This window comes from Motacilla alba, chromosome 4, assembly GCF_015832195.1.
Source record: "Motacilla alba alba isolate MOTALB_02 chromosome 4, Motacilla_alba_V1.0_pri, whole genome shotgun sequence".
NCBI classification, from domain to species: domain Eukaryota; kingdom Metazoa; phylum Chordata; class Aves; order Passeriformes; family Motacillidae; genus Motacilla; species Motacilla alba.
Window position 1 is genome coordinate 59,761,969 of NC_052019.1, and position 24,520 is coordinate 59,786,488.

The 24,520-nt window shown below is 40.8% G+C and overlaps 2 protein-coding genes across 10 annotated transcripts in view; one reads left to right on the forward strand and one right to left on the reverse strand.

Moving 5' to 3' along the window:
* GAB1 (GRB2 associated binding protein 1) overlaps window positions 1-14,370 on the reverse strand; it is a 95,510-nt gene extending 81,140 nt beyond the window's left edge. For 2 of the 9 annotated variants that reach the window (XM_038135245.1, XM_038135241.1), the window contains exon 1: window positions 13,938-14,368. In XM_038135245.1, coding sequence (XP_037991173.1) covers window positions 13,938-14,009 — 72 coding nt within the window. In that variant the 5' untranslated portion in view covers window positions 14,010-14,368. Of the gene's footprint in view, window positions 1-12,300; window positions 12,402-13,937 lie in introns of those variants that run through there. The other 7 variants (XM_038135244.1, XM_038135240.1, XR_005256732.1 and 4 more) reach the window with 6 other exon arrangements.
* On the forward strand, window positions 14,008-23,714 carry LOC119700918. The gene is made up of 5 exons (XM_038136629.1): window positions 14,008-14,164; window positions 14,236-14,662; window positions 15,310-15,454; window positions 22,335-22,404; window positions 23,584-23,714. The coding sequence occupies exons 1-5, from the start codon at window positions 14,008-14,010 to the stop codon at window positions 23,712-23,714; spliced, it is 930 nt and encodes a 309-aa protein (XP_037992557.1).
* The last annotated feature ends 806 nt before the right edge of the window (window positions 23,715-24,520 follow it).

Sequence of the window (24,520 nt, forward strand, 5' to 3'; positions counted from 1 at the left end):
ACATCCCTGGATTTTATTTCATGGGAAAGCATGTTTCTACTATAGCCACAACCATTTTCTTGGCTTACACCTATCCACAGTCACAAGTTTTGGTATAAAGTTTAGCATGATTTTTTTTCATAATACTATATAGGCGTTTAATAGCAACTTAAGGCTGCATAGTTCAATTGCGTAGAGAAATACTTGCACTTTACAATGAGACTTACTGAAATTTCACAAGCAACTCAGAAGCGCTGCTTAACAAGTTGCTAAAAATCATACAACATCAGATTTCACTTTAATACCACTTATGTTCTTCTTAAAGAAATAAAAAGCCCAACATTCTTTGAGAAGGCAAGATTGTCATCGCCTCAGGTGAATGACAATAATGCAATCACTGAAATTCAGTGTAAGAGTATAATTTAATAACCTCAAATTCCAATGGAAAGATTTGGACACCACTGTGATGTTTATTGACAAGAACTGCTAAAATAGTACTGTGGAACATTACAAGACAAAGTAATGCAAATGATTACAAAATTGGGTTTCATTGTACTTTGGTAAGTGTTATCTTCATTTTAACCAAAACACTTTGTATTACAAGCTTAAAAGACAATAGTAGACAGGCCCTATAATACTATAATTACAGGACCCAGCCCTTACATTTTTGTTTCTGATTCAGCAAAACTTTCACCACATGGCATAGAAAGAACACATAAGTATTTTCTACAGTATTTAGCATGGCATTTATTTGAATATGTACTGTTAAGTTTCAATATTTCCAAAATGCATGTAGCAAACAGATAAAAATACTTTCATGTAATTGTTTCCACATGGTACAGTATTATTATGAAAGAGGTTGCCATGATTTTAGACTGGAATATACTATTAAGAGGGTTCTGTCTTCTATCACAATGCTTTCTTTCCAACTCCCTAGTATGTACAATGAATGGTACATTACCCAAATTGCACCCCCAAGAAAATTACTTTCATACTCCATATACAGAAAACTCATTTCAACCTCATCCATAGGAAAAAGTAACTCCTCCCACTATTGCAAAATAAAATGTAAATTCTTTCATTACACATAGGCAAACACTGCAAGTAGGCAATGATGGCAAAAAGGGTATCCAACTCAACCACAACTAAAACAAGCTCTCAGGTTCAAAGTCTCACAAACTTATCTTTCTGAGGAACTTCATTAATTCATTTACTGACTGGATGAGAAAAAATGGCACAAGGGAAAGCCCCACATCCCTGTGCATATGCAGCCTCAGCCAGGACAAACTGGAACATGAGGCATTCCTATGGCATGTAATAGCAGGGTTCTTTTTCTTCAATTGTCTTTTCTGAAACTGGTAATAAACTAGACTAGAGTAACATTCTGTTGCTTTGTCTTATTGGCACAACCTGCAAAACAGTTTTGGTAGCTTTTTTGGACCATCTGTATAGAGAATATGCTTCCCATGCTATAAACACCACTGTCAGAAAAGTCAGGGTAAGTTGTAGCTTAAGAAAAAGGCAATCTCTTTATCTTTTACAAGAAAGCACAATTAAGTCAGCCTCATATTCAGGGTGTTCTTTCCTCATCTAATCTATCCTAAGCATATTTAACTTATTCTCACCTTCTTGCATCTTAGTCGTAAGAAACAGAGAGAGAAGTGAGGAGGCACAGATGAGCAGGAAGGTATAAGTCCAAAGCTGCCAAACAAAAGACTGGATCTTTCCCCTGCTGTTTCAATTTACCAAACAAAGTCCATTTAATAGTTCCACATGCAGTGCAGGAGCTGTAGTGTTCAACACATTGTGGGACTGGTCTATGGTGACTCAAGATGAATTTTCGTCATAAAGGACAGTAACCATTAAAAAGCATGCAAAAGCATCAGGAGAGATGGGAAGCCCCATGGGTATTAGCTGTGTCTTCTTTGTATCATTCTGGAGTCACAGTCAATTCAAAAATAAAATTAACAATTTTCAAAGATAAGAAAGAGGAGTAATAACATGAAAAATGAGGATGACATACTTCTATTTTGCAGCTTTTACAAATGTGGTCTAAGATATACAGCAGGCTGATGAAGGCTGACACATGCTCCAAAGTATCCTGCGTTATCTTCTTGCCTTGCAGTGAAAGAATCCAAAAAATGAGCAAAGCCTAAGTGTTAGCCCAAGCAGTGTTTCTCCCAAGTGACTAGATAGATGACCCACACCATGTACCTCAGCACTGTACCTATATGCAAGATGTGAGAGAGCCAAGAGGCACCACCAACAGCAGCAAGACTTGAAGCAATCTACTTGCTACTGCTATTAACTGCAGAAGCTCATAGCCCACTGTTTATGCTCTGCTCTTATCATCTGTTACCATTCACCTGCTTGGCCCTGATTAGACAAGCAACTCCATCAGTTTGGAAGATTGGAAAGACAAGGAAATCAGCTGGGCACAGAAGCATGCAGTAAGCAGCTTACCCAACCTGTACACAACTGAATTAGCTTCCCAAGCACACTGCCAGAGGGACCCCCTCCACCTTCATAAACACAACCTCAATGTTTGGAAAGGGGCCAGGAATAAAATGTATGTTTACTGCAGGCAGGAAGAGCTACCTATGATTCAGACATTAGGAAGTGACAGGAAGGACTAAATTATATAATTTAAAAGTAGAAAAATAAACACAAAGTAGTTGCAATGAGAGGAAGGAGGAGGAGGAGGAGGAGGAAAGGATGAAGAGACACAAGTTTCTGCAATCCCACTTGTGCAGGGCTGAATCCATCATTGCAGCAGGTGGCCCCCATAGGATTCCTTCACCTTTTAACCCTCCTTCTAGAGTCCCTAGCCAGGAACTTTCCTCCTCAGCACTGAGTAAGAAACATCTGTCTAGCTCAGTCTCTCAGCTGGAAAGGACAGATCACAGTCTTCCCTATTCCTTATTTTATTTAAGCAAACTGAGATTTCAGAAGAACATTCGATTTGCCCTCCCTTTAAACAACAACTACCTGAAGCAAAGGATCAAAGAGCTCATTCTCCAGCCAGCTAAAGGAGTTGGGAACACTCTCCAGCTGTCTGATGCTGGTTGCAGAGACTGACAGGAAAGCCTCTTGCCATAAGCAGAAGGCAGGAGATGCAACCCAATTGGAACAGCACTGCATTCCCAGCAGTTGTTGGAAGCAATCTCAACAGTGCTGCTTATGACTTTGCACCTCCCATCCACAGTTTGTTAGATCCCAACAGAAGTTTAAAGTTTCTTAATCTGCAGTAATAATCTGCATCATCAACATGCCCATTTCAAGGCTAAAACAGCAAACAAGCAGATTTGTATCACAGTGAATTATGGCTATAATATAAGTAAACCCCACCAAAGAATACTCTCAAATTTATGTAATGATAGTGGTGCCTCCATTATATTATCAGTAAAAATCTTCCTGTCATTCTCTTTCTAAATCAGACAATAAATTCCTGGGTTTTTGTTTTTGTTTGTTTGTTTGTTTTCCTGGAGCTGCAGAGATTCACAGACCAACAGAGCCATCAGATCAAGGAAAAATTCAAAGGACTGTGAATTAACTTAGCACTCAAGTACACACCATAGCAGAAAACTCCGTAGTTACTTGTCCTAGAACAAAATTACCCTGGGATGAAACCAGGGTTAAGTTTCCCAATTTACACTAATGAGTCACTTGTATGCTACTCTTCAGTTTAGATCTTCCCCCTACCCCATTTCTCCTTTCCCCACGCCAAAACTCCAGAAAAGAAACAACAGGTTTTATCTTAGTAATGACTGACTCCTAAATGAATACAAGTATGTCCTCTCTGCTAACAGGCCTTTGGTAGTCAAGAGTCATTTTAGTTATCTCTCACAGTGCTGAGAAGCTCAGGCAATTTTCCTTCATTTGTGCACAAAGACAACTGCATTAGGTACATCATAACTAAGAGCATGACATGACCTCAGCTTTGAGGGCATTATTTCACACTGAGTAACAAGCCATTAGACTGCAAAACTTGCTCACACAGCATGATGCTAATAATTTCAGCAATAATTGCATACAAACAGTGAATGGAAAGGCACCAGGACATGCAAGATTCGGGAAGATACACTTATTGACATCCCTACTCTTGCACTTACTAATGTTATCTCCCTTAGCAACAGGGAAGGATTTTGTAAACAACAAGTTTGTCTAATGCCACCATGAGAATATCGCCCAGTGTAACAAGTAATTGAAAGAAAAAACATTTCTTTAATGAAGAACACCAAAAGAAATCATAGAATTATGTAAGAAGTAATAGATTCAAATAGAATAAGTTTTTGTCAGTTTATGGTTTAAATCTTAATTTAAGATCATACAGATCATTAGATCTAGGAAAGCAGAACTGCCAGATGGCATCACACTCACAGCCTACCTCTGACTCTTCCTGCACATCAGCAGAACTAGGAAAAGACTGGATCACACAAGTGAACCAAAGGAACCAGTTCCAACATGACATTTTAGAAGTTTCCTCTTATCACAGCCTAGACCTCCAAATGTTCATGTTTTACAGATGGGGGATTCTCTCCAAGCCTCCCCAGAATCTCCTGCATTCCCAGTGTGAATACCACACGGCAGAACATTCCACAGCCTTGTTTGCCCTGGAAAACACCAGCCTCTTCTGTTTCAAACTACACTCCTAACACTCCTCTCTTTCTCCCTGCCCCCTCTTTTTTTTTTCTTCTTTTTAATTAAACAATGCAAGAACAAATTGTCAATTCACATCAAGTTCATACATTACTCTGATGTCCTCTTTCTTGGTTCTTTATTGATGAAACAAACACACACCAGTCCCTATAACAACCATTAGAAGTATCAAATAAATTATCCCCACCATCTTTTTCCTAATAAACTCCTTACTTTTCAGTGTTTGCTGCAAAGAGGCACACTTGCTGTCAGTATTTAACCCTATTTTTAAGGATCACAGATATGTATATACATTTTTAAAAATCATAAATGTTTGTTAAATTCTGTATATGGACTTACAACTGGTTTCAAAAAGCTTTCCCTATAAAGCAGCAATTCTCCCTGCACCATCCTAAAACCAGGTGCAGCTTTTCCACTACATCTGATCCTGTTTAAGAATCTACATGGAAACACAAGGATCAGAAAACTGTAACAGAAACATGCATTAAGTGTGAATGGTAACATTTGTCTGACACAGTACCTGACTCAGTGCAGTTTTTCTTCATACAAAGGGAAAGTGACAAACTGACACATAACATTCAGAACTGCTTTTTGGTTTTTTTTTTTTAGAAATAGGTAGCATTCCATTTTGAAACTCAAAATCCATTTTTCATCTGATATCATTTGTGTGTTAACCCTTTTAATAACCTTCCCAAAAGCACTGTAATTCTTCAGTGTTGACTGCATCAAAGATCTATTTAAACTGTGTTTGAAGAGCTTCCTGCATTCTTATTCCACACCCCAGAGTGAACTCCTGCTGTCAGAAATAAACACCTACAGAGGATTTATTTTGCTTTTAAATCCCAAACCCCAGACAACATAGAAAAATGAAACAAAGTCTAATTTTGTGTTGTTTTTCTTTTTCCCCCTTTTCCTGTGAGGCAGAAATACTGAAAGTACAGCCAGTCTCTGGTGGTGGCTGTAGTCCCAGAGAGAGGAGCCTGCTTGCCTGCTCCACTGAAACCCATGGCATTCCTCCTGGGGTGGAGACATGCTTACCCAGGAGGAAGGAGAGAGCACTTCTGCCATCACCCTGCCCCAAGGCTGGCTGTGCTGGGAAGTGGGTGGGGAAGCAGATTTACTTTGCGACAGCCACTATCTCCACTGCCATGGAGTGTTTATCTGGCATTGTTTTCACTTACAAAGCAGCAGAACAACCCACATGTCACCAGCGAGATGGCTGGAAAACTTGTGTGGGGAACAGGTAAAGGGACAAGGTTGCTCCTGCTAGCAAGGTTATCCCAATGCCTGGCCACCATCCTCAGCCACCAAGTACAGCCATTGGCCTGCACAGCATCCCCCCATCATGGTTTCTCATCCGAGCTAGCCAGCTGGTGGCAGAAGGCAAAAGAAGGCAAAAACGAACTCCTTTTAAAAAACACAGAGGGAAAAGCTTTTTCCTGGCTTCCTAGAAATTCTCAGACAAAAGAACAAGCCCAGCTCCTGAAAAAGCGTAGTTGTTCTTAAATCAGTCCGCCAAAAAAATTGCTGTACAAAATAAAAAGGAGCAAAAGCTTTTCATTTAATTCATTTCTTGATTTGGGGCCTAAATCTGGCTGTCTGAAGATCTGGCACAGCTTCCCACCTGAAGTATCACCTGAAGTACCACCTCTTTCTCCAGGTATGTTTTTAAACAGAATTATTTGTCTTATGCACAGATGTTATATTTAATAATACACAAGCCTTATAAAGCTATGGACATAGCTGCCTGACCTTTTTAATAACATGCTGCTGTGCCCCCAAGAGAGACAACTCCAAATACTCCATTTGCTATTTACCCCAAATAACTGCCATTTACCAAGAAAAAAAGGAAGAAAAATGTGTCATTATAACCTCAGGGAATTTAATCATAAAGTTGTAATTTTGGGCATAAAAAATAATTAGATATATTCCTTCTCCTCAGCTGAAAAACAAAAACACATCAACAAAAAGATGGTTAGAGAGTTCAACAGCTAATTCACTCTCTTTCATCTCACAGAAAGTTACCTTGTAAATATTTCTTCGCTGGATACTGCTAAGGAGCCAGTCAGATACTACGTAATATAAGAGTACTTTCTACAACTAAAAGCACTGTGGCGTGTTTGAAAGAGCTTCAAAAGTTCTTCATGAGAAGCAAAACCTTTGTTAACAGCAAGTAGCAGACACAAGTACAAAACACATACTACATAACCTTTTATTGGAAGCCAGGGGGGCTTTTCTTAAAAAAAAAAAGAAAAAAAGCTTTGCAAATACAACTAGACAGCTAACATATTGCACTGAACAGTACTTACAAAGCTAACATTATTTGTGCAACTATGAACACTATCCCTAAAGCAAACAAGTGAGAGAATTCATAAAAGAACCAATGCACAAGCCTAATCAAGAATTGATAAAGAGGGAATCGAAAATAAATAGTATATTACTGCAGTTGGGAGATAACAGAATTCTTCCTCCATCCTTAAAAAAAAAAAAAAGAAAAAGAAAAAAAAAAAAGAAAAAGCAAAGAAATACATAGTACTCCTTTAGAGCTAGTTGTTTGTACATATAAGGAGCTGAATTCACATTAGAGTCCCTAAAACAGCAGCAAATTACACCGTACTACAATATTCACCTGTACATAACACTTACCTGCCTTGACAAGATTATCCTTTTCTGTGTGATCTTTCTGCCTGCCTTGCTCAAGTAATTTGCAAGACATAAGGTCTGTCCCTCCTAATGAAATACTGCAATGAAATTGCAACAGTTGAACTTCCTTCTATTGGCAATAAAATGATTACTCACTGAAGCACAGAAAACATTAAGGTAATTTTGAAAAGGTCTCAAGAAGTCTGTCACTGCAACACTGCAAAAGTGGGAATGAAAAAAAAAGGAGGTGAATCTTAGCTCTATGTCAAAACAAAACTTGCACTTCATCAGTTGTACTTGATTAGGAAAATATTTCATCCAATATAGTTCAGTGGCATCTACTTTTAGACTAGGAAAGGATGAAAGAATGACTAAAGAAGGATAAGATACCCAAGCTAGAGTCATCTACAATCCACAGGTTTATCTTCTTCCTTAAATTTACTACATTTTGAATAACTGATGTTCCTTTCACTTTTTTGCCAACACTTCTATCAAAGGCATTAGTAAAATTTAATGGGGAGTAAATGTTTTCTAAAAGTCTGTAGAAGAGCGCATTCGATTCTAATACCGTGATCCAAAAGTTATGTTAAAAAAGACAAAAAATAAAATATGCCTCAGAAGTGATCATTATTCCAACATTTTTAAAACTTAAAGAGGGAGAGAAAAGGACACTAGAAACAGTTCTGTCACTTTCTTCTCCCTCTTGGACTGCTGAATACCAAGAATTACCTCTCAGCTGAAAGAGTTACCTGCTCTACCAAAAGTTTCCAGAATTGATGCTCATTTTGACAGTCAGGGTCTATACTTTTTTATGCTAAACTGTCCAATTAAACATTATTTTCTCAATTTATCCAACTGACATTTCACACAGCTGCTCTGGGCTGATGATTGACTAAAAGGCATGCAAATCAAGCTCATCTGTGTATAACTGGAAATTAAAATCATATTATTTAATTATTTCTTCTGCTTAGTACATATGTTACTTATACTTAATTTCAATGTGGCAAGACTCTGTGCACACATGGAGGAGCAGCCACTATGCACCATCAAGAAAGTAGCAGACACTGATTTGTTTTCCCACTTCCTCTCCCTGCTCCCTGTTAGTTTCTCATTGAACTGTAATCCCCTGAGATTAGCTGCACCAAATCTCATCAACAGACTTAACAAAACACAGAAGCAATACTGAAAAGGTATCCATAAGTTGCTATACATCCAATTGAGAACCTTCTTCAGAAGGTCAGAAGTCAGAATTTGATTGTTCCTTCATTTCTCAGCTATTGGGTTCTCAAATTAGGAGTTACTATTTCACAAATGTTAGGAAAATTTTTCACATCATTTAACATATTTAGAATATCTGGCTTATTTCATATATCCAGTAATTCACCTGCACTTCAAGAGGAACAGAACAATTTCTGTTAATTAGGTCTCCAATTTTCCTATCTACACCAAGGAAAAAAAGCATTCAAGTGGTTCAGGTACCATCCCACCCTCCAAGCTCAGAAAGGCTTAAATTAATAGTATAGTAAACTACATAAAAATTAAAATAACTAACAGAAGATAATCTTATTATGCACACATTAGACTTCCTAATCTGTTTTATATGCTGGTGTCTGCTCTTACCCTCTGCAGCCATCCTCTGGGAGTTAATTCAGAGCATGCACCACAGGTCAGTCACTAAGAGTACTGCAGCTTTGGCAGCAAAGCCAACACCAGCTGCTGATGTCCTGTCAAAGATGACAAATACTTGTATGATGAGTTCCATGGTCCTCAAGTGAGACTTACACCCCAACAGCTCACTCAGGACATAGCTACAGCCCTAAAGTCATACCCAAGATCGTATCAGCATCTTCAGTTGGCACACAAAACAATGCAACTTCCTCCTATAATCCACAAAAACACTATGTCTAGTCATGCCTTCGACTTCATCGTTTAGGGTTTACTAACCCATGTTTGAAAGGATCAAAAGTGAAACTGCTGTTTTCTAACCAGTGCACAGCAGAAGGGAAGGGTCAGACTTCCTTCCAGAAGGAAGGTGTCCTGCCTGAACACCAATCCCTGAGGTCTTCAGTAATTTCTTGAGCAGCATAAGACAATCAAGTTCAGAATATAAAAGATGTCACATAATGTATTTCGATAGTACCATCTGTCTTGAGTCAACTTCACTCTGTTCCATAGGGACTGCACTGAATGATGTCAGACAAGCTTGTCTTAGTTTGGCTTGGTTTTTTCCTGTAAAGCAACCAGCTTCTTAAATTTGCTCACTATGTTGATGAAAGATCACCAAAAAAAGCTTAACACAAACAGGTGTCTTCCAGGAAAAGGGCTTTGGTCAAGCACTGCAGCTTTTACCAAATTACATCTATTCTAACAAATATAACATTTCTTAAAACCTTAAATATCTTAGCACATTTAAGTATTACTAAAGACAGAAGATGCACCTATGTGACTAGTGCTAAGAGCAACTGCCAAACAAAAAACCAGCAAAATATTCCATTTCTGTACCTATGCTGTCTGAGCCTCTAGTTTAAACATCAATAACTAGCTTAATAATCTGGCACTTTTTTAGTCACTGTCTACAACTGAAAAGATTAGAAAGTAAGAGGATGCTATCTGTTGCCTTGTCTGAATCTATTGGTGCCCCTTACATCCTAGGGAGATCAAGCCCATTTCTCAAACTTCTAGCTTTAAAATAACTAAATGAACTATCAATAGGAATAGTCAAATAACCACAGGATTTTTAGCCATACTTACATCAAAATTAGGGTTTCTTAATTTACTTGCAAAAATTGTCTTAGGAACTGTAAGAAGAATGGGGAAGTCTATTAGATACAGAAAAATTTGAACCAATTTATCCCAGTGTTTAGTCTACACAGAGTATTTTTGACGGAGTTTTACCTTTTATCCAATAAAATGTTATTCTAAGTAGGACATATTAGAATGACAGAACAGTTAGGATTGGAAGGGACCTCTGGAAATCATCCAGTCCAAAACCCTGCCAAGGCAGGGTCACCTGTAGTAGGTGACACAGGAACAGGTCCAGGTGGGTCCAGAATGTCTCCAGAGAGGGAGAGTCCATGACCTCTGTGGGCAGCCTGCTCCAGTGCTCTACCACTCTCAATGTAAAGAAGTTCTTCCTCATGTTAAGGTGAAACTTCTTGTGTTTTTAGTTTATGGCCATTGCTCCTCATCTTGTCACTGAGCATCACTGAAAAGAGTCTGGTATCAACCTCTCGGCACCAGGCTTTGAGATATTTATGTGCACTGGTGAGATTCCCTCAGAATACTGGGAATTATTATACTACATCAGTAGACTTTCTACAAACTGGTTCCATAAGCCAACCATCAATGCTAAGATTCTGTTTTAAAGCACATCCAGGTGTCCTACTGAGCACTAGCCTACCCCAGACAAAAGCGTAGTCATTCTAGAAGAGAATTTAAGACTTATTCCTATTCCCTCAAGCTTTTTTTCTTGCTTTACCTAGGACAGCTGTGTTTAAATATCTGGTGGTTTCCTAGCATAATGGCAGTAAAAAACCTCTGTGCTGCCACCACAAAGCATCAGCTTTTTTAACTGGCACGTGCATAGCAGAACTGCAACGCAGCAGAAAACCAAGGTTTACTATCACATTTTAAAGGACGGATGGAGAGAAAGGGGCTTTCCAGCTACATTTTTTTTAAAAATAAGAGAACAGAAAAATTACAGCAAGTTAAAGTGAGCATGTAAACATTTGCAAATTTCAAGGCAATGGAACTAGGGAAGAAAGAAAAACATACAAGAAAATAGCAGAAGCTGTGAAATTTACCAGTCCTCCATCTCTCTGCACAAACAAGTTCTTTCATGTATTTATGAAACCAGAGCACAGGCTGTGGAGAGCAGTGCAGGATTTAGCCCCAACTCCCTTTTCCTTCTCCTCTGCTAAATCCACATCTTGACCCCGCTCCAGCATGAAAAGTTACCTGTACTTTCTTCAGAGATCTGCTGCTGGAAACAACCAGTCTACTCCCTCAAACAAACTGTTCTGAATAGCAGCTCCAGGGAACTGACATCACGTGCCAATAGCTGTAAGAACCTTAATTCCATACCAAAACCACATGAACAAGGCATGAGAACAGAACTCCTAACAGGGGAAACAGACATTCACAGCATTAAGGCATACACTCAAGGAAATCTGATTATTCCACCTGCGGGACAGGGTTGGTTGGAGGGGTTTTACTTTTTTTAGCCTCAAAATGAGTATAAGCTATCTTTAATGCCAACATTCAATGTCCAACAGTTTCAAACTAAAAATTACAGTCCCTGTGAAACATATGTCTGTGTACTAGCTTCAAAGTGCTTCTTTTCACCCTTTCTAAGAACTAAATCATATTTGACAGCAATATCAGACTTTTTATCTTCATTCCCAGATGGTAACCTGGGTTTGCCCCAACATTTGCATGCAAAACCTAATAGAGCGAAGTTACAATTTTTCATATATACCTGTGAAAAGTATGCTTTGCAGAAAAGCAGTTTCCTATTGAAATCACTTTCCCATCTTTTCATCTGATGCAGCGCCTTGAAATACCACCACCATAAAACATGGCTTTGGAAAAGGCAGTTCTCTGCCGTGCCTTCGCTTAAGCATAGAATTACAGGGAGCACAAGCCAACTCTCCAGCCAGTGCACTCAGCTAAAGTTCAGTCTTAAGTACATCAACTTTTTGGTTGCTTGAAGACGGCGACCATAATGTCAAGGTCACTTTTAGGTCTTTGAAGGGAGTGTCAGCCTTCAGCCTGCTACAGAGCAGGCACTACATACAAACAGGAGGAATTTTACTTTAAGCCCTTTTTAAGTGGTATCTTTCTTTTATACAAGCAGAAAAGAGTCAAAAAGAACGTTGGATTTAAACTCATGACCTTGTGGCCTACGATGCATGTGATGTTAAACCAAATCATGCTAACATAAACTTGCCACATTACCACCCTGATACTCTGCCTACTGAAAGAGCAGATCCCCCTTTCGAGTGAAAATTAAGGCATTACCTCTTTAGGATAGAGAACCACTTGACCAGCGCTGTAGACAGGGTTTTCCCCTCAAAGGTTCTTGTGTAATTCCAGTATGGAAATGGAGCTATAAATACACTCAAGGGGCAGCTACATGGAAAAAAGTTGGCATATTAAGAGACTGATTAATGAGATTGGTTTAGGAAGGCAAACTCTGTCCATTTACAGACAGCACCCTTCTCAGGATTTAGAGTTTGAGCAGAAAATTTATTAAAAGCCTTTAAAAACATGAATACTGCTCTTAATTCCTCCACACTGGTAAAGAGGTATCCTGTGAATTCACACAGGGACATGGAGAATCGGCCAAGAATACAGTCCATGTCCAATTCAGCAGGGAAGCGGAACCCTGCTATGACCCATCAGGTTGTTCTCTTTCCTTTGCACAAACAGGATTTTTGACATTGGAAACCAGAGAATGGGTTACCCCAAATATGGGTTTTTAATTTAAACAGAGATTCATTTCACAAATGTCCTGGCATTAAAAAAAAAAAGCCCAGAACAGTTCTTCAAGGAGAGACTGCTAATTGCTAACAGACAAAAATAACATGGTCACGTTAAGATCTGTATTCACAGATTCTCAAATAAATCTGAAGTTAGCCGCTTAAAAAATGAAAACACTGGGGGAAAAATATGAAGGAGAAAAAAGAAAAGAGAAAAAAAAAGGTCCCATATTTTGTCCCAATTACACAGATGCTGAAAAACAAGCCGGGTGCCAATGGGAAAGGGCTCAGCCAGAAGCGATGACTCCTGGCATCACCCATCCCTCCTACGTGACCTGACAGCCTCCCCGGCGGCCCCGCAGCTCCACTGTGCCCTGTCATGGAATCTGCCCGCTCAGCAAACGCGCTCCATTTTCTTGCCAGCACCGCGGTGTCCGCTCTACCGCAGCCCCTGCGAGCGCAGCCACTACCGAGCAACAGCGGGAACAACTTCGGGAAAGACACAGGCGCTTCTCTAACAACTCCCTCCTCTCTTTCTCCCGGCGCGGAGAGCAAGGGCAGAGCTCCCCCACCTCGCCCCAGGGGGAGCGCTCCCGGGGCATCCCCGGCTCCCGCCGTCTTCGGGCCACCAGCCCCGGGCGCAATCCCGCCCGGAGCGGCCAGGAACGGGGGCAGCCCCCGCCCTCTCTGGGATCGGGCACCAGCCCCGGAACAGCAAGTGTTTACGTTTAAAAATACATATATACCGAGCCCGGACCCAAAGGGAAGACGGAAAAACTCCGCCCCCTCCCTTGGAAAGGCAATAAAAGATGGGCTGAAACATCTGACGGCTCAGCGCCCCTTTTTTAAGGTGGAAAAGAAAAGAAAAGAAAAGAAAGGAAAAGAAAAGAAAAGAAAAGAAAAGAAAAGAAAAGAAAAGAAAAGAATAAAAGATATGGGAAAATAAACGCTGGGGAAGCGGCAGGGACGTGGCGTGCAGAAGTCCTGGCTGGAAAGGGGAGGCGGCCGGGAGGGCGGCTCGCCCGGGCCCAGCCGGGAGGGATCGAGCGGGGAGGCCGGGCCGGGCCGGCGGGAGCGGGAGACGAGCGCGGAGCTCGGGAGTGGGAGAGAAGGGGGTTAGGGAGGAAGGGAGGGAGTAAGGGGGAGCGCGGCCCGCGAGTGGGAGAAGGCACTCACGTAGCGTTTCAACTTCTTCTCCGGCGGGGACTTTCGGAGCCAGCCCGAGCAGACCACCTCCCCACCGCTCATGGCTGCGCCGCCGACCGCCGGCGCGCTCCCTCCGCCTCCTGCTCCTTCTCTTCCTCAGGCAGCGGACACAGGGAGCCGCGATCGGCGGCGGCGGCGGCACCGCGCCCGGCCCGGCCTCCCGGGGCTGCGGAGCGAGGGGCGGGACAGGGCGCAGGGTGTGCGTGTCTGTCTGTCTCTCTCGCACAACAGCCCGCCGGAGCGGAGCGGGGCGGCGAGCGGAGCTGAGGCCGGAGGGTCTCCCGTGCCTCTTCCTCCTGCTCCTCCTCGCCGCCGCCGTGTTACACAGACATCGAGAGAGACGACAGGGGCAGCCACCGCCCCGCCGCAACTTCAGCGTCCCGGGGCAGGATCCAGGATCCAGCCACCGCCCCGCGCCGGTGGCACCTCCTCCGCGCCGCCGGGAACCTCCCGCTGGGCAGGGCCGCGGATGGCTCACTCCCGCCCGCCCCTCCGAGCTCGGGGTCGGCTGCCGCGGCTCCCTGGTCGCTCCTTTCCTTTCTTCCTCCTCCCCCTGTGCCGGGAGGAGGGGATCGGCAGCACTTCTTTTTTCCACTTCCTCACCTTCCCCTCCGCGAGGAGTGGCGGGGCAGGGTTCTGGCCCCGAGGCTGGGGCCGTGGCCCGGGGCCGGGTCCATTCCCTGCCGGCTAGTGAGGTAAGGCTTTGCCCTGGATTTCAAGGCGCCGTGTTCCCCCCGACCCCCCTTTGCCCCGGCCGGCCCGCCTGCCCCCGCCCAGCGCCGCTCCGAGCACCACGGCTGCCCCCGAAACTCTGCCGGAGCCTTTTCAAACAACAAGGGCTTGGAAGCAGAGTGGCGGGGATACAGGCGGGGAGGGACGGCCGGCCGGCGCTTCCAGAGGGATCCTGGGAGCTGTAGTTGGCGGCCGGTGAGAACTGCGGCGGCGCGGCCGGGAGCGGGGCGGAGGGGACGGGGGCGAGGGACGGGCTCGGTCCCTACGAAGAAAACAAATAAACAAAACTCCAAGCAAGAAAACAAACAAACAAAATCCAACCTGAAGATCCCTCTTAAAACCGCATTAAAAATAGCGCGGCCTAATGTCTCTTAGCAAGTCTGAAACTGCCGTAGCAGAAAAAGGAAAAAAAAAAATTTAATTACCCAAGTCGTTCACCATCTCTGCTGTAGGTGCTCTCTATCTCTTCCACTCTGTCAGAAAAGGGTTAAATAAGTAATAAAAAAATTAATAAATATGATCAATAAATAATACATTGTTAAATAAAGAAAAACAATAGTACACTTTGAACAAAAATAGTTATAATTTTTTAAACCAATTTTTTTTTCAGATTAGTAAATGGCAGGTTCTGGAGTGGGATCACTGCTGTGTTGTCTAGCCCCAGTGATCTTCCACTGCAGAGAAATATTCCCCCTAGTGTGTCTTGGCTGAAGGGAGCCGACGATCCCAATGACAATGCTACAGTTCATCTAGGTGTAAGTGTATTAAAAAGTTACAAAGCAGTGGTTGTAGCATATAGGGGCATTTGAAGAAATAACTGGAAAAAATAAAGGAGAAAGGCTCAGGTGTTAAAATCTGTACATCAATTTCAACATAAATCTTTTCAAGATAATTATGACACTATGAAGCATTATTAAGCACTACAAGAAAGATCATCAAAATAACATTTTGCCAAAAGCATTTGAAATAAGAAAAGAGGTGAACGTCAGCCTTTAGCAATATTAAAAGCACATGAATCCGAGCATTCAAACCATCCTTGCATGAATTTCTGCGCGCCATTTCAGTCAGCTTCCTCAGCGTGGCTTGGTGGAAACAATAAAAAAGTGATTTGGTTGGTAAACATCAACTCAAATTGTACTCTTACGTTTAGATTTCAAGCTGGGTTTCAGTGCAACTCTTTTGATTAAACCACTAATGCCATTGTTTAATAATCTCAACATTTGAGATTATCCAAGTGCCAGATAAGACAGCAAAATTTTCCAGTTTCCTTTAGAACCCTGGAGACGATTTAGTATTTAGAACATGTGGAGTCAGTGTGAACTAACTAAAAATGCCATTGGCACTAGGGCATTGTGACTTGATCCAGTTGTTCATTTGAATCCCATTTATTAACCCATGCCTTGAGAGCCAATCAAAGAAAGCTTGTTTTGGCTTAAGGAGTCTCCATGGAGGCACCAACCAAACAAGTTATCTGGTCCAGAGACACAAGATTGTCCCTGAGGTCAAATTTCAAAACATTACATTTGTGTTCTAAAACACACTGAAACCAGTGTCAGCCTGGACTCCAGCTTAAGTTTTCATGTATTTGTTTATCAGTTTTGTGAGGGGGTTTCATCCCTGTCACATAACAATAAAAGATATGCTAGGGAAAAAGGGTTAATGTCATAGTGATGAATAATAAACAATAAAGCTTGCCTTTTAGACCGTACTTAGTTGTTGAGCCTAGTCACAAGCCCCAAGACTGGACATAAAATGTTTTTATTGCATTGTGGAACTGAAGAAAACATAATACAGCAAAGCACAATTTCAAAATGTTAAGATGTTGTCTCACGGACTGCTCCTTTCCTAGTCATGGCAGTGGATTTCCTTTTCTGCTCTCATTTGAGCTACCCATCCACAGTCCCACTGATGCCTTCACTTACCATCTTAGGAGAGGGCTGCACAGAGCTTTACCTCTCTTTCCAAGTTAGTGAACAGCTAAAAAATCCAAGAATATTAATTCTGTGGATTTCTGTGCATATCCAGCAGTGTTCTGCAGTTCATAATATGGATACCCTGTAACAGGGTAAACTGAAGAAATTAAGGCTAATGAAATGCATAAAGAGCACAATATTTTGGTCTGACTCTTAATACCTGCAAATTTATAACTGTAAAACTGTCTATGAAGAGAGTGGTGAAGTAATTACATTAGTCAGTTCCTCCATGTAGAAAAATTTTTACACTCAGACAGCTTAGGCTAGGGCATAATTTCCTGAACTTAAGGATAAAAGTCACAAAGACCTCTGTCGAGAACAACTGTTTGAGCTATGCTTCTGTCTTGAAAGTTTAAACAACATTAAGCATGCCCCATTTTGAAATTCTTCTGCAATACAGCTTGTTCTTGGAAGAACCAAACTCCCTTCAGGGCTTGAAGGGCTGTAACCCTATGTCAGGACATGACCACCCTCTTCCCTCACTTTGTTCCCTCCAGTTATTTCTGTGCTGTTCCTTGGGAAGCCTGGAAGATAAAGATGTTTCAAGCGCAATTATTTGCACTACAGAGATCTTTGGTATTTGAGTACAGGGCCTTTGAGGAAGAAGAGAGAAAGAAAGAGGATTTTTTTCTTGGAGGAAAAGTTATTTTGCCCGTTTTTAACAAGGGTGTTACAATGACAGCTGTTTGTTTTGAAGAAGAGGATGTGGCCAGCAGAGCATCTTGAGAAGGGAGCTCTGAAGGGATCCATCCTCTCTGCCTACAGTGCCAAATCCTGCTACAGGATTGGGAATGTTGGGAATGTTGCCATTCCTGGATCCCACATAGCCATTGCCATCTGAAACAGTCCGTGTGCTGTGACTGGACATTGTGACCAACCTGCAGTGCACACAATGCTCAGTAAAGTGCACTTTAACCAGCAAGGTGATGCCATGGTCACATGGAATGTGATGACTACACACATGTGGTCACGGGTGCTGGTGCTGCCTCCCAGCTCAGGAAGCATGTGCAAGATGCTTTGATTCCTCCACTGACCTTGTGTTCTTCCACAATTGCATTCCGAAGTGTTTAAATGGGTTTTCCAAAATTCTGGAGTAGACTATTTATGTATCTTGCCAGATAAAGTAGGTCATGTAGAAATCCATTTGTCTCTGGTTTGCTTGCCAAGTCGCCTTGACGAAGGAAGCCTGAGCTGATAGAAGAGGAGATTAAATATACATGGGCTTGCGTTCAAAAATATAAATGATGCTAATTTCTCATGCAAAGCTTAAGAATTCTGGACTTGCATAATAAGATGGTGCTCACTACAGCACCATCTTTGTCTTATACTTCTAGTATGAAAACCTATGCATTCCACTCTAGTTTCACCTTGCAGTCACAGACAGCTGCAGCTCCTGATAGTGATTCCTAGACTCCGCTATGCCCCTTGCTTACATTTGAACACAAAATTTGTACTTTCACAAAAAAAAGAACCAAAGGTCTAATTAAAACAAATATAAATTAGTTTAACAAAAAATTTTGAATGTCAGTCTATATCCCAAAACATCTTTAGGTGCTTATGTAACAATGAATCAGTGAAAAAAAAGAAATATTCTTTTAAGTTTGCAAAAATCTGCATTTATATATTTCTTTTAATCTCAAATACTTCCATTTTGATATCAAAATTATTCCCAGGTAAATTTAATCTATGTAGTTATTTTGGTCAGTTTGTGGATGACATTATTTACTGTTTCTTTCAGACTGTAGTTATTTAGATTACTTGGCAAACAGATTGAGGAAAGCAATGCAAAATAGACGTAATTAAAAGAGATGACTGTATGTCCACACACTTTAGAGTTGTTTACTGGTTGTTAAGCTACCTCATCTCTTTTCTGTGATTACTTTTAATATTGATGTAGGCAAATAAAAGCAAGAGTATATTGCAGAACTCATACAAAAAAAAAGGAGCAGTTTTCAGTTCTGTGTAGGTGTAATACATTGAGATTTCCTTTGTGTATTCTGTGGAAAACTCTCACTCCCGATTCTGGAGTGGAAATTCACTGTTAAATGTTTGTCCTCTGTTTTTTTCGCTGGAGGATCAGTTGACTACCTAATTGCGTGCAAGGGAATGTCTCCTTTTTTCCTAGGCTAGTTAAGGAAGAAGGAGCAGGCTGGCTGATTGGCCAGCCATGCAGAAACTTCGTCAGGTCTATGCTGTTAAAAAATTAATCGTAAGCTTTTCCCTCCATAAGGACAATACCTTTACACTCATATACTGAAAATGTGTGGACTTTTTCTATCATAGGAAGCATTTTATAAGTTCAGCACAATGGAAACTTAATCATTCAGCCACCTTAGGCTTGGTCTTGTAACAGAAATAAGAATTATTGTAGACCTGATCATGTTTCCAGGAAAGAAAGTAATGTATGGTCAGATGAGAGACAAGTACTCCAAAGCTGTACATAGTCGAAGGCTGCATAAGCCAGGCTCCCTGGTTGAGCATGGTTTGTCCTCATAAATTCCATAATTCCACAAGGTGGAATTTGTACTGAACACCTCCCAAAAGAAAAATTTATTGCAATGTAGAATCCTGAGGAACAAGTTAAGTCTAAGAGACAGCAAATATGGTAACACTGCAGGCTGGTGGTTTCTGTTACTAAAAATAGTAGGTTTATATCAGAGAATATTTTGGCTGGAGAGCCATTTTATACAATGCAACAATTTCAATAATTTTGCTTACAATGCAAGTTTAATAGTATGTTATGTTAACCAGGTGTTATGCTTTTTCTTATTTTTCTCTGTCTGAATCTCCATGCTTCAACAGTTCATTACAACTGGCATTTTGAAAGTTAAGTAGGGAAACCAAAAGATTACCTGGAAGTATCTGAAGGGAAAAGGAAAACTGTCTGAATGCCAGAGAGGGTTAAGAGGTGTTTAGCTCCTTTCTTCCCCTAAGAGATTAATCCAAGAACAATGCGCAGTGCTCCCAAATTTCAATTATCAAAATAATTTAAACCAAAATTGAGTTGGATGTCTTGGAATACTTTGATACCCAGTGGGAACATATATTCAAAACCAAGGGAATTAGGCAGTAAAGAAAAAAAAAATATGGTTTTGCTGGAGGCCCACCTAACGAAAACACAAATGGCAAAAAAAGGCCCTACCATCACAAGATGGGGACAATGGCAAGGAAGTGCCTTTCCGACATGTTCTCAGGCTACACAGGGACACATTAGGGCCAAAACTCACACTTTGGCATCTGGTACTTTGCAGAGAAATTAGCACCACTACAAATTAGCTTCTCTGCAGACTTGAGGATGCCTTCATCAGAAATGCTTCACCCTCATTTTGTGCTGCTAGTTTTCAGACAGACACATTTCCTTATCTTATATCTTCTTGAAAGAATAAGAAATGCAAGGTAGTAACACTTCCTGCTGGAGAGAGGGCAGTTTCAGGGGTAGTGCTGACACTTGCCTGCAGCCTCAGACACAGGGATTCTTATCACAACATTCCAACTAGCAGTGCCAGTCAGCTAGGCTAGGATTCCTCTACCTGTATCACCTACAGCGTGGGGGTCTGCATATGCACTACTCACCTACACCTCCTTTACAGTCAGTGAGAGATACAGGGAGCTGGCAGCTGGAACACCTCTTCCAAAGGCAGATGGCTAAACTGAATTATGTTCTTGAAACTCTTTTTTTATCTCCATTGTCTATAAAACTGTCTAGACACCTTGCTCAGAGGAAAGCAGCCATGCTTGTGACATGTAAAGTTAGGGAAGATGAAAATCATAGTGTGTAAGTGAGAAAAACAACTATATTCTCAGTCCTGAATGTGGATTTATCTGTCTTTATCTATCTATCTATCTATCTATCTATCTATCTATCTATCTATCTATCTATCTCTCTATCTCTCTATCTCTCTATCTCTCTATCTCTCTATCATCTCAGCTCAGTGTCTTTGAGAATTTTCATCAATAGCAGGGATGGAAGGTGTAATAAATTTACGGATTGGATGAAAAGATCTGAGAGGCAGAGCCAAACACTTTGCTTGAGGACAGGACAGATCACAGAGGTGAGATGCAGTTTTTCTGTAGGTATTTATAAAATCTTTAGTGCTTTGGCCTGAGATTTCCAGAGCCTGAAGCTAAAGAGATTTAAATGTGTTTCTGCCATTATCATTGTTTCATCAATGTCTGATACCTAAGATCACTATAGCATTTTAAATCCCCAACATACAAAACAGGAGGGTGTACATCTTTTCTGACTTTCTAAAAAGGGAGAAAAAACTTTTTTTTTTTTCTTTGCAAAATTTTGATTATTTTGTTTCACTTTAGGAGGTCTCCCACTGGACTCTGGTCCCATCAGAAAAATCCTTTTTATAGACCTGAACTCTTTCAGGCTAAATCTGAGTCTTCCTGGCAGGAATTATTGTCTCATTAGGAATGCACCGTAGTGGAGCAAAGCAGACTGTCTCAGCTAAGTGAGTGGAACATCCTATATTGCCTGAGTTCCAATTACATCCTCCAAACATTTATTTACTCCTCATAACCCAAGGAAAAATCAGACTGGATCTTTGTGGTGCCACTCTCAGGGAAGAAAAAACTCCTGGCCTCGGGGGTCACACGCTGTCAGGGACAAAACAAACACAAGGGAAATGGGACAGCAGGAGGACAGTGGAGTCACAGCTGTTTCCTCAGGATGTCTCAGGCCAAGCCCAGAAAAAAGGGGAGGGAGGGATAATCAGAAGTAACTTGACAAGTGACATCAGTGGTCAGCTTCAAAATTTAGGGATGGGGTTCATTTTCTCTTGCATTATTTCCAGTAATTCTGGATGAGTTGTCAGTAATACAGGATGAGAGGAATCTGAGGAATAGTGGGAAGAAAAATTAAGGGAAGGTATGAACTCATTCTTTCCAACGCTGCAAAATTCAGATGAACCTTGAGGAGTTCATTAAAAGTCACTATGATAATAATTCTTTCTTTTTTTCTTCTTGCCACAAAATGATGCCTCTTTGACAATTCTGAGTGAAGCTGAAGTGTTAGGAGGCTTTGTCCCTTCTGCAGCTCCTCAGTCATGAAACAGAAATGCCATACACCTTGCTTCCTTCCAGGCGCAAACAAGTATTTTAATTTTAACATAAAGGATGGGGGGGAAATGCTTATAAATTACAGGTGAATTGTAAGCATGATATTTTATGAAAATACTTTAGTCAGGATTTTCTTCTCCCGAGAAGCTGAGGGGCCTCAGCTTCAAGATGTAAAGAATTATTTCATTCAAGGTGTAAGATGTAAACAATTACTATCTGCTACTGTGGAATGCAACCGGTGCATTCTTGATTGGTCAATGTTGGATGTTTCTACTTAATAACCAATCAATGATGCAGCTGGTTCAGATTCTCTGGGAGTCACAAGCCTTTGTTATTCTATTCCTGTCTTGCCTTCTGATGCATCTTTCTCTCTGTTCTTTTAGTGTAGTTTTAGTGTGGCATTTTTAATATAATATATATCATAATGTAATAAACCAGCCTTCTGAAACATGGAGTCAAGATTTCTGCATCTCTCACCCTTGTCCTGGCTCCCCTGAAGACCACAGTGAATAAACAGAATGTTCTACTTGTATTTAAAAGCTAAAACTTAAATTTCTTTAGAACTATCTCCCATTTCTATCCTTCCATCCACCAGTGTTTCCTGAAGACTAACAATATCCCGGTTCACTCATCAGGCCATCACCTTGTCCACAAGGTCATCCAAGGTGAGAAGAAATAAAAATATTCCTTACTTGATCGGCCACACAACTCCAATATCGATAAGGGAATAGTCAACATGAACAATTCATAGCAAAATTGCCACAATTAGCAAAAAAAAAAAAAAAAAAAAAAAAAAAAAAAAAAATTAAACTGCTTACAGGAAACTTCTGATTTAGTGTAAGAGCTACATTTGACCCCAAAAAAATATTTTCTACTTGTTGATTCATCTACCTCTACTAAAGACTATGACACTATATTTTAAAGGATTTAGCATCACCATTTTGTTTAGAATATAAATCTTGTGCTTACCTGTAAGCTGTCCATGTTTCCTGCAGACTTTCACAGACAGACAGCTCTTTGTGGGTTTTGAGATGTAAGACTTTAGCAAAGGATTTTGTATTTTAGGGATGACATATTTATTCTTATGGACTTTTAAAGCATAGCTGTAGCTTGAATCAGTTGCTTCACTTGCTACGCTCTGGAACCAGTTCCAGAGCAGTAGTTCTTGCAGGCAGACAGGCACAGGCATTCCTGCCACCCAGTATCTATTAAACAGGTGCTGTAGGAAAAAGGCATTCAGTTCTGAGGTTCATCCTAGGGCCATTGGTATAGGCTTCAGGTATCATTAAGGTTTTTTCATCACATTCACTGAATATTTCACAAAATGTTCCTCTGGTGTGTTTTGGTTGGCTTTTTTTTTCTTTTTTGTTTGTTTGTTTGGGTTTTTGTTTTTGTTTGGTGTTTTTTGTGTTGTTGGTGTTGTTTCCCTGAGGAAAAAATAACATTTAGAGTTAGCATGTGAAAAAAGAAATTAAAATAACAATTTTGCTAAGTAGTGATAAACAGTGTTTTTTAAGGGTAGCACCTACTAGTGTTCTCTATAAGTGTTATTGCAAATTTTTTTAATGCTCCTTTTTCCTGGTGTTTTTAGATTGCTTAAATTTTCCTCTGGGTATTCCTGTTCATCTAGAAGCTGGATGTGTTGCCAGTGCCTTTATAAAGCAGTGGCACAAGCAAAATCTTCATGCAAAACAGAAAGAAAGGTGCAAACAGAAGGGGAGTTGTGGTTAATTCATCTCCCCAGGAAACAGGAAAACTCATTTATACTTTATTGCTTCTTAATATTTCTAATCTGTTAATTGCCTGGTTTCTTAATATTTCTAATGTGTGAATTTTCTACATAGAGGCAGCAAAAGGCTTTTCAGTGATGTGGACTAACTCACAGACTAACTGCCTTCCCACATATAAGGACAAGAATGACTTAGACAGTTTTCATCCTCAGGAGCAGCATCCTCCAGTTCAGCAGGAGAAGTAGATTGCATGCCCAGAATGAAAAAGACTCAAGTGGAAATTTCAGGCATCAGAGAAACAGCTTGGGGAGAGAGAAAGAACCTTGGGACAGAAACAGTCTTCAAGAAACTAAACATTTTCCTTTTTTTTTTTCTTTCCTTCATTTTTGGTGGTGAGCACACAACTTTTGTTCCACCAAGACTCTAGGAAAGGTGCAGCTTTGGTGTGCCTTTCCTAGCTCCTGTAGCATCCCCCCCTCCCATGTGCTGTGGGATGGAAGTGCTTTGTCACATACAATGATACCATTTCTCTCTTCCTGGCCCAGGTCTTGGTGCATTTACAGCAGTAAAAAAGGAGGTGCTTAATCCCATTTGAGAAGTGCCCAGCATACCTAGCTGAGCAAAGGCAGATAGAGTAATGGTGATAATAAGCTAAAGTATAATTTGTTACACACATGTGCAGCCTTGATAAAGGGCTATTTATGACGTAAGCAAAGGTTAAAAGTGGCTTGAAATCACTTAATGTGATAAGGTGAAAACTATTATAATCTCATCTGCATCTTATGACCTTGATTACTTTTATGTCTGCCCATGATTATACATTTACATCTCCATGGAGGAATCAGGATCTTTACTGCAAAACACTGAAATTTGCACCACCACGTTTTGTTCAACAATGGTTTTGTTTGCAAGGAGATGTTCTGTTCTGCATAAACAACTAAATTCTTCCATACTCTGGTCCAATATAGCACATGCTTCCCTTTGAAAATGATCCAGCTTCTACGCTAAAATTTTCTGGTTGAAAATTGAAGATCATTCAAACCGCGTACAG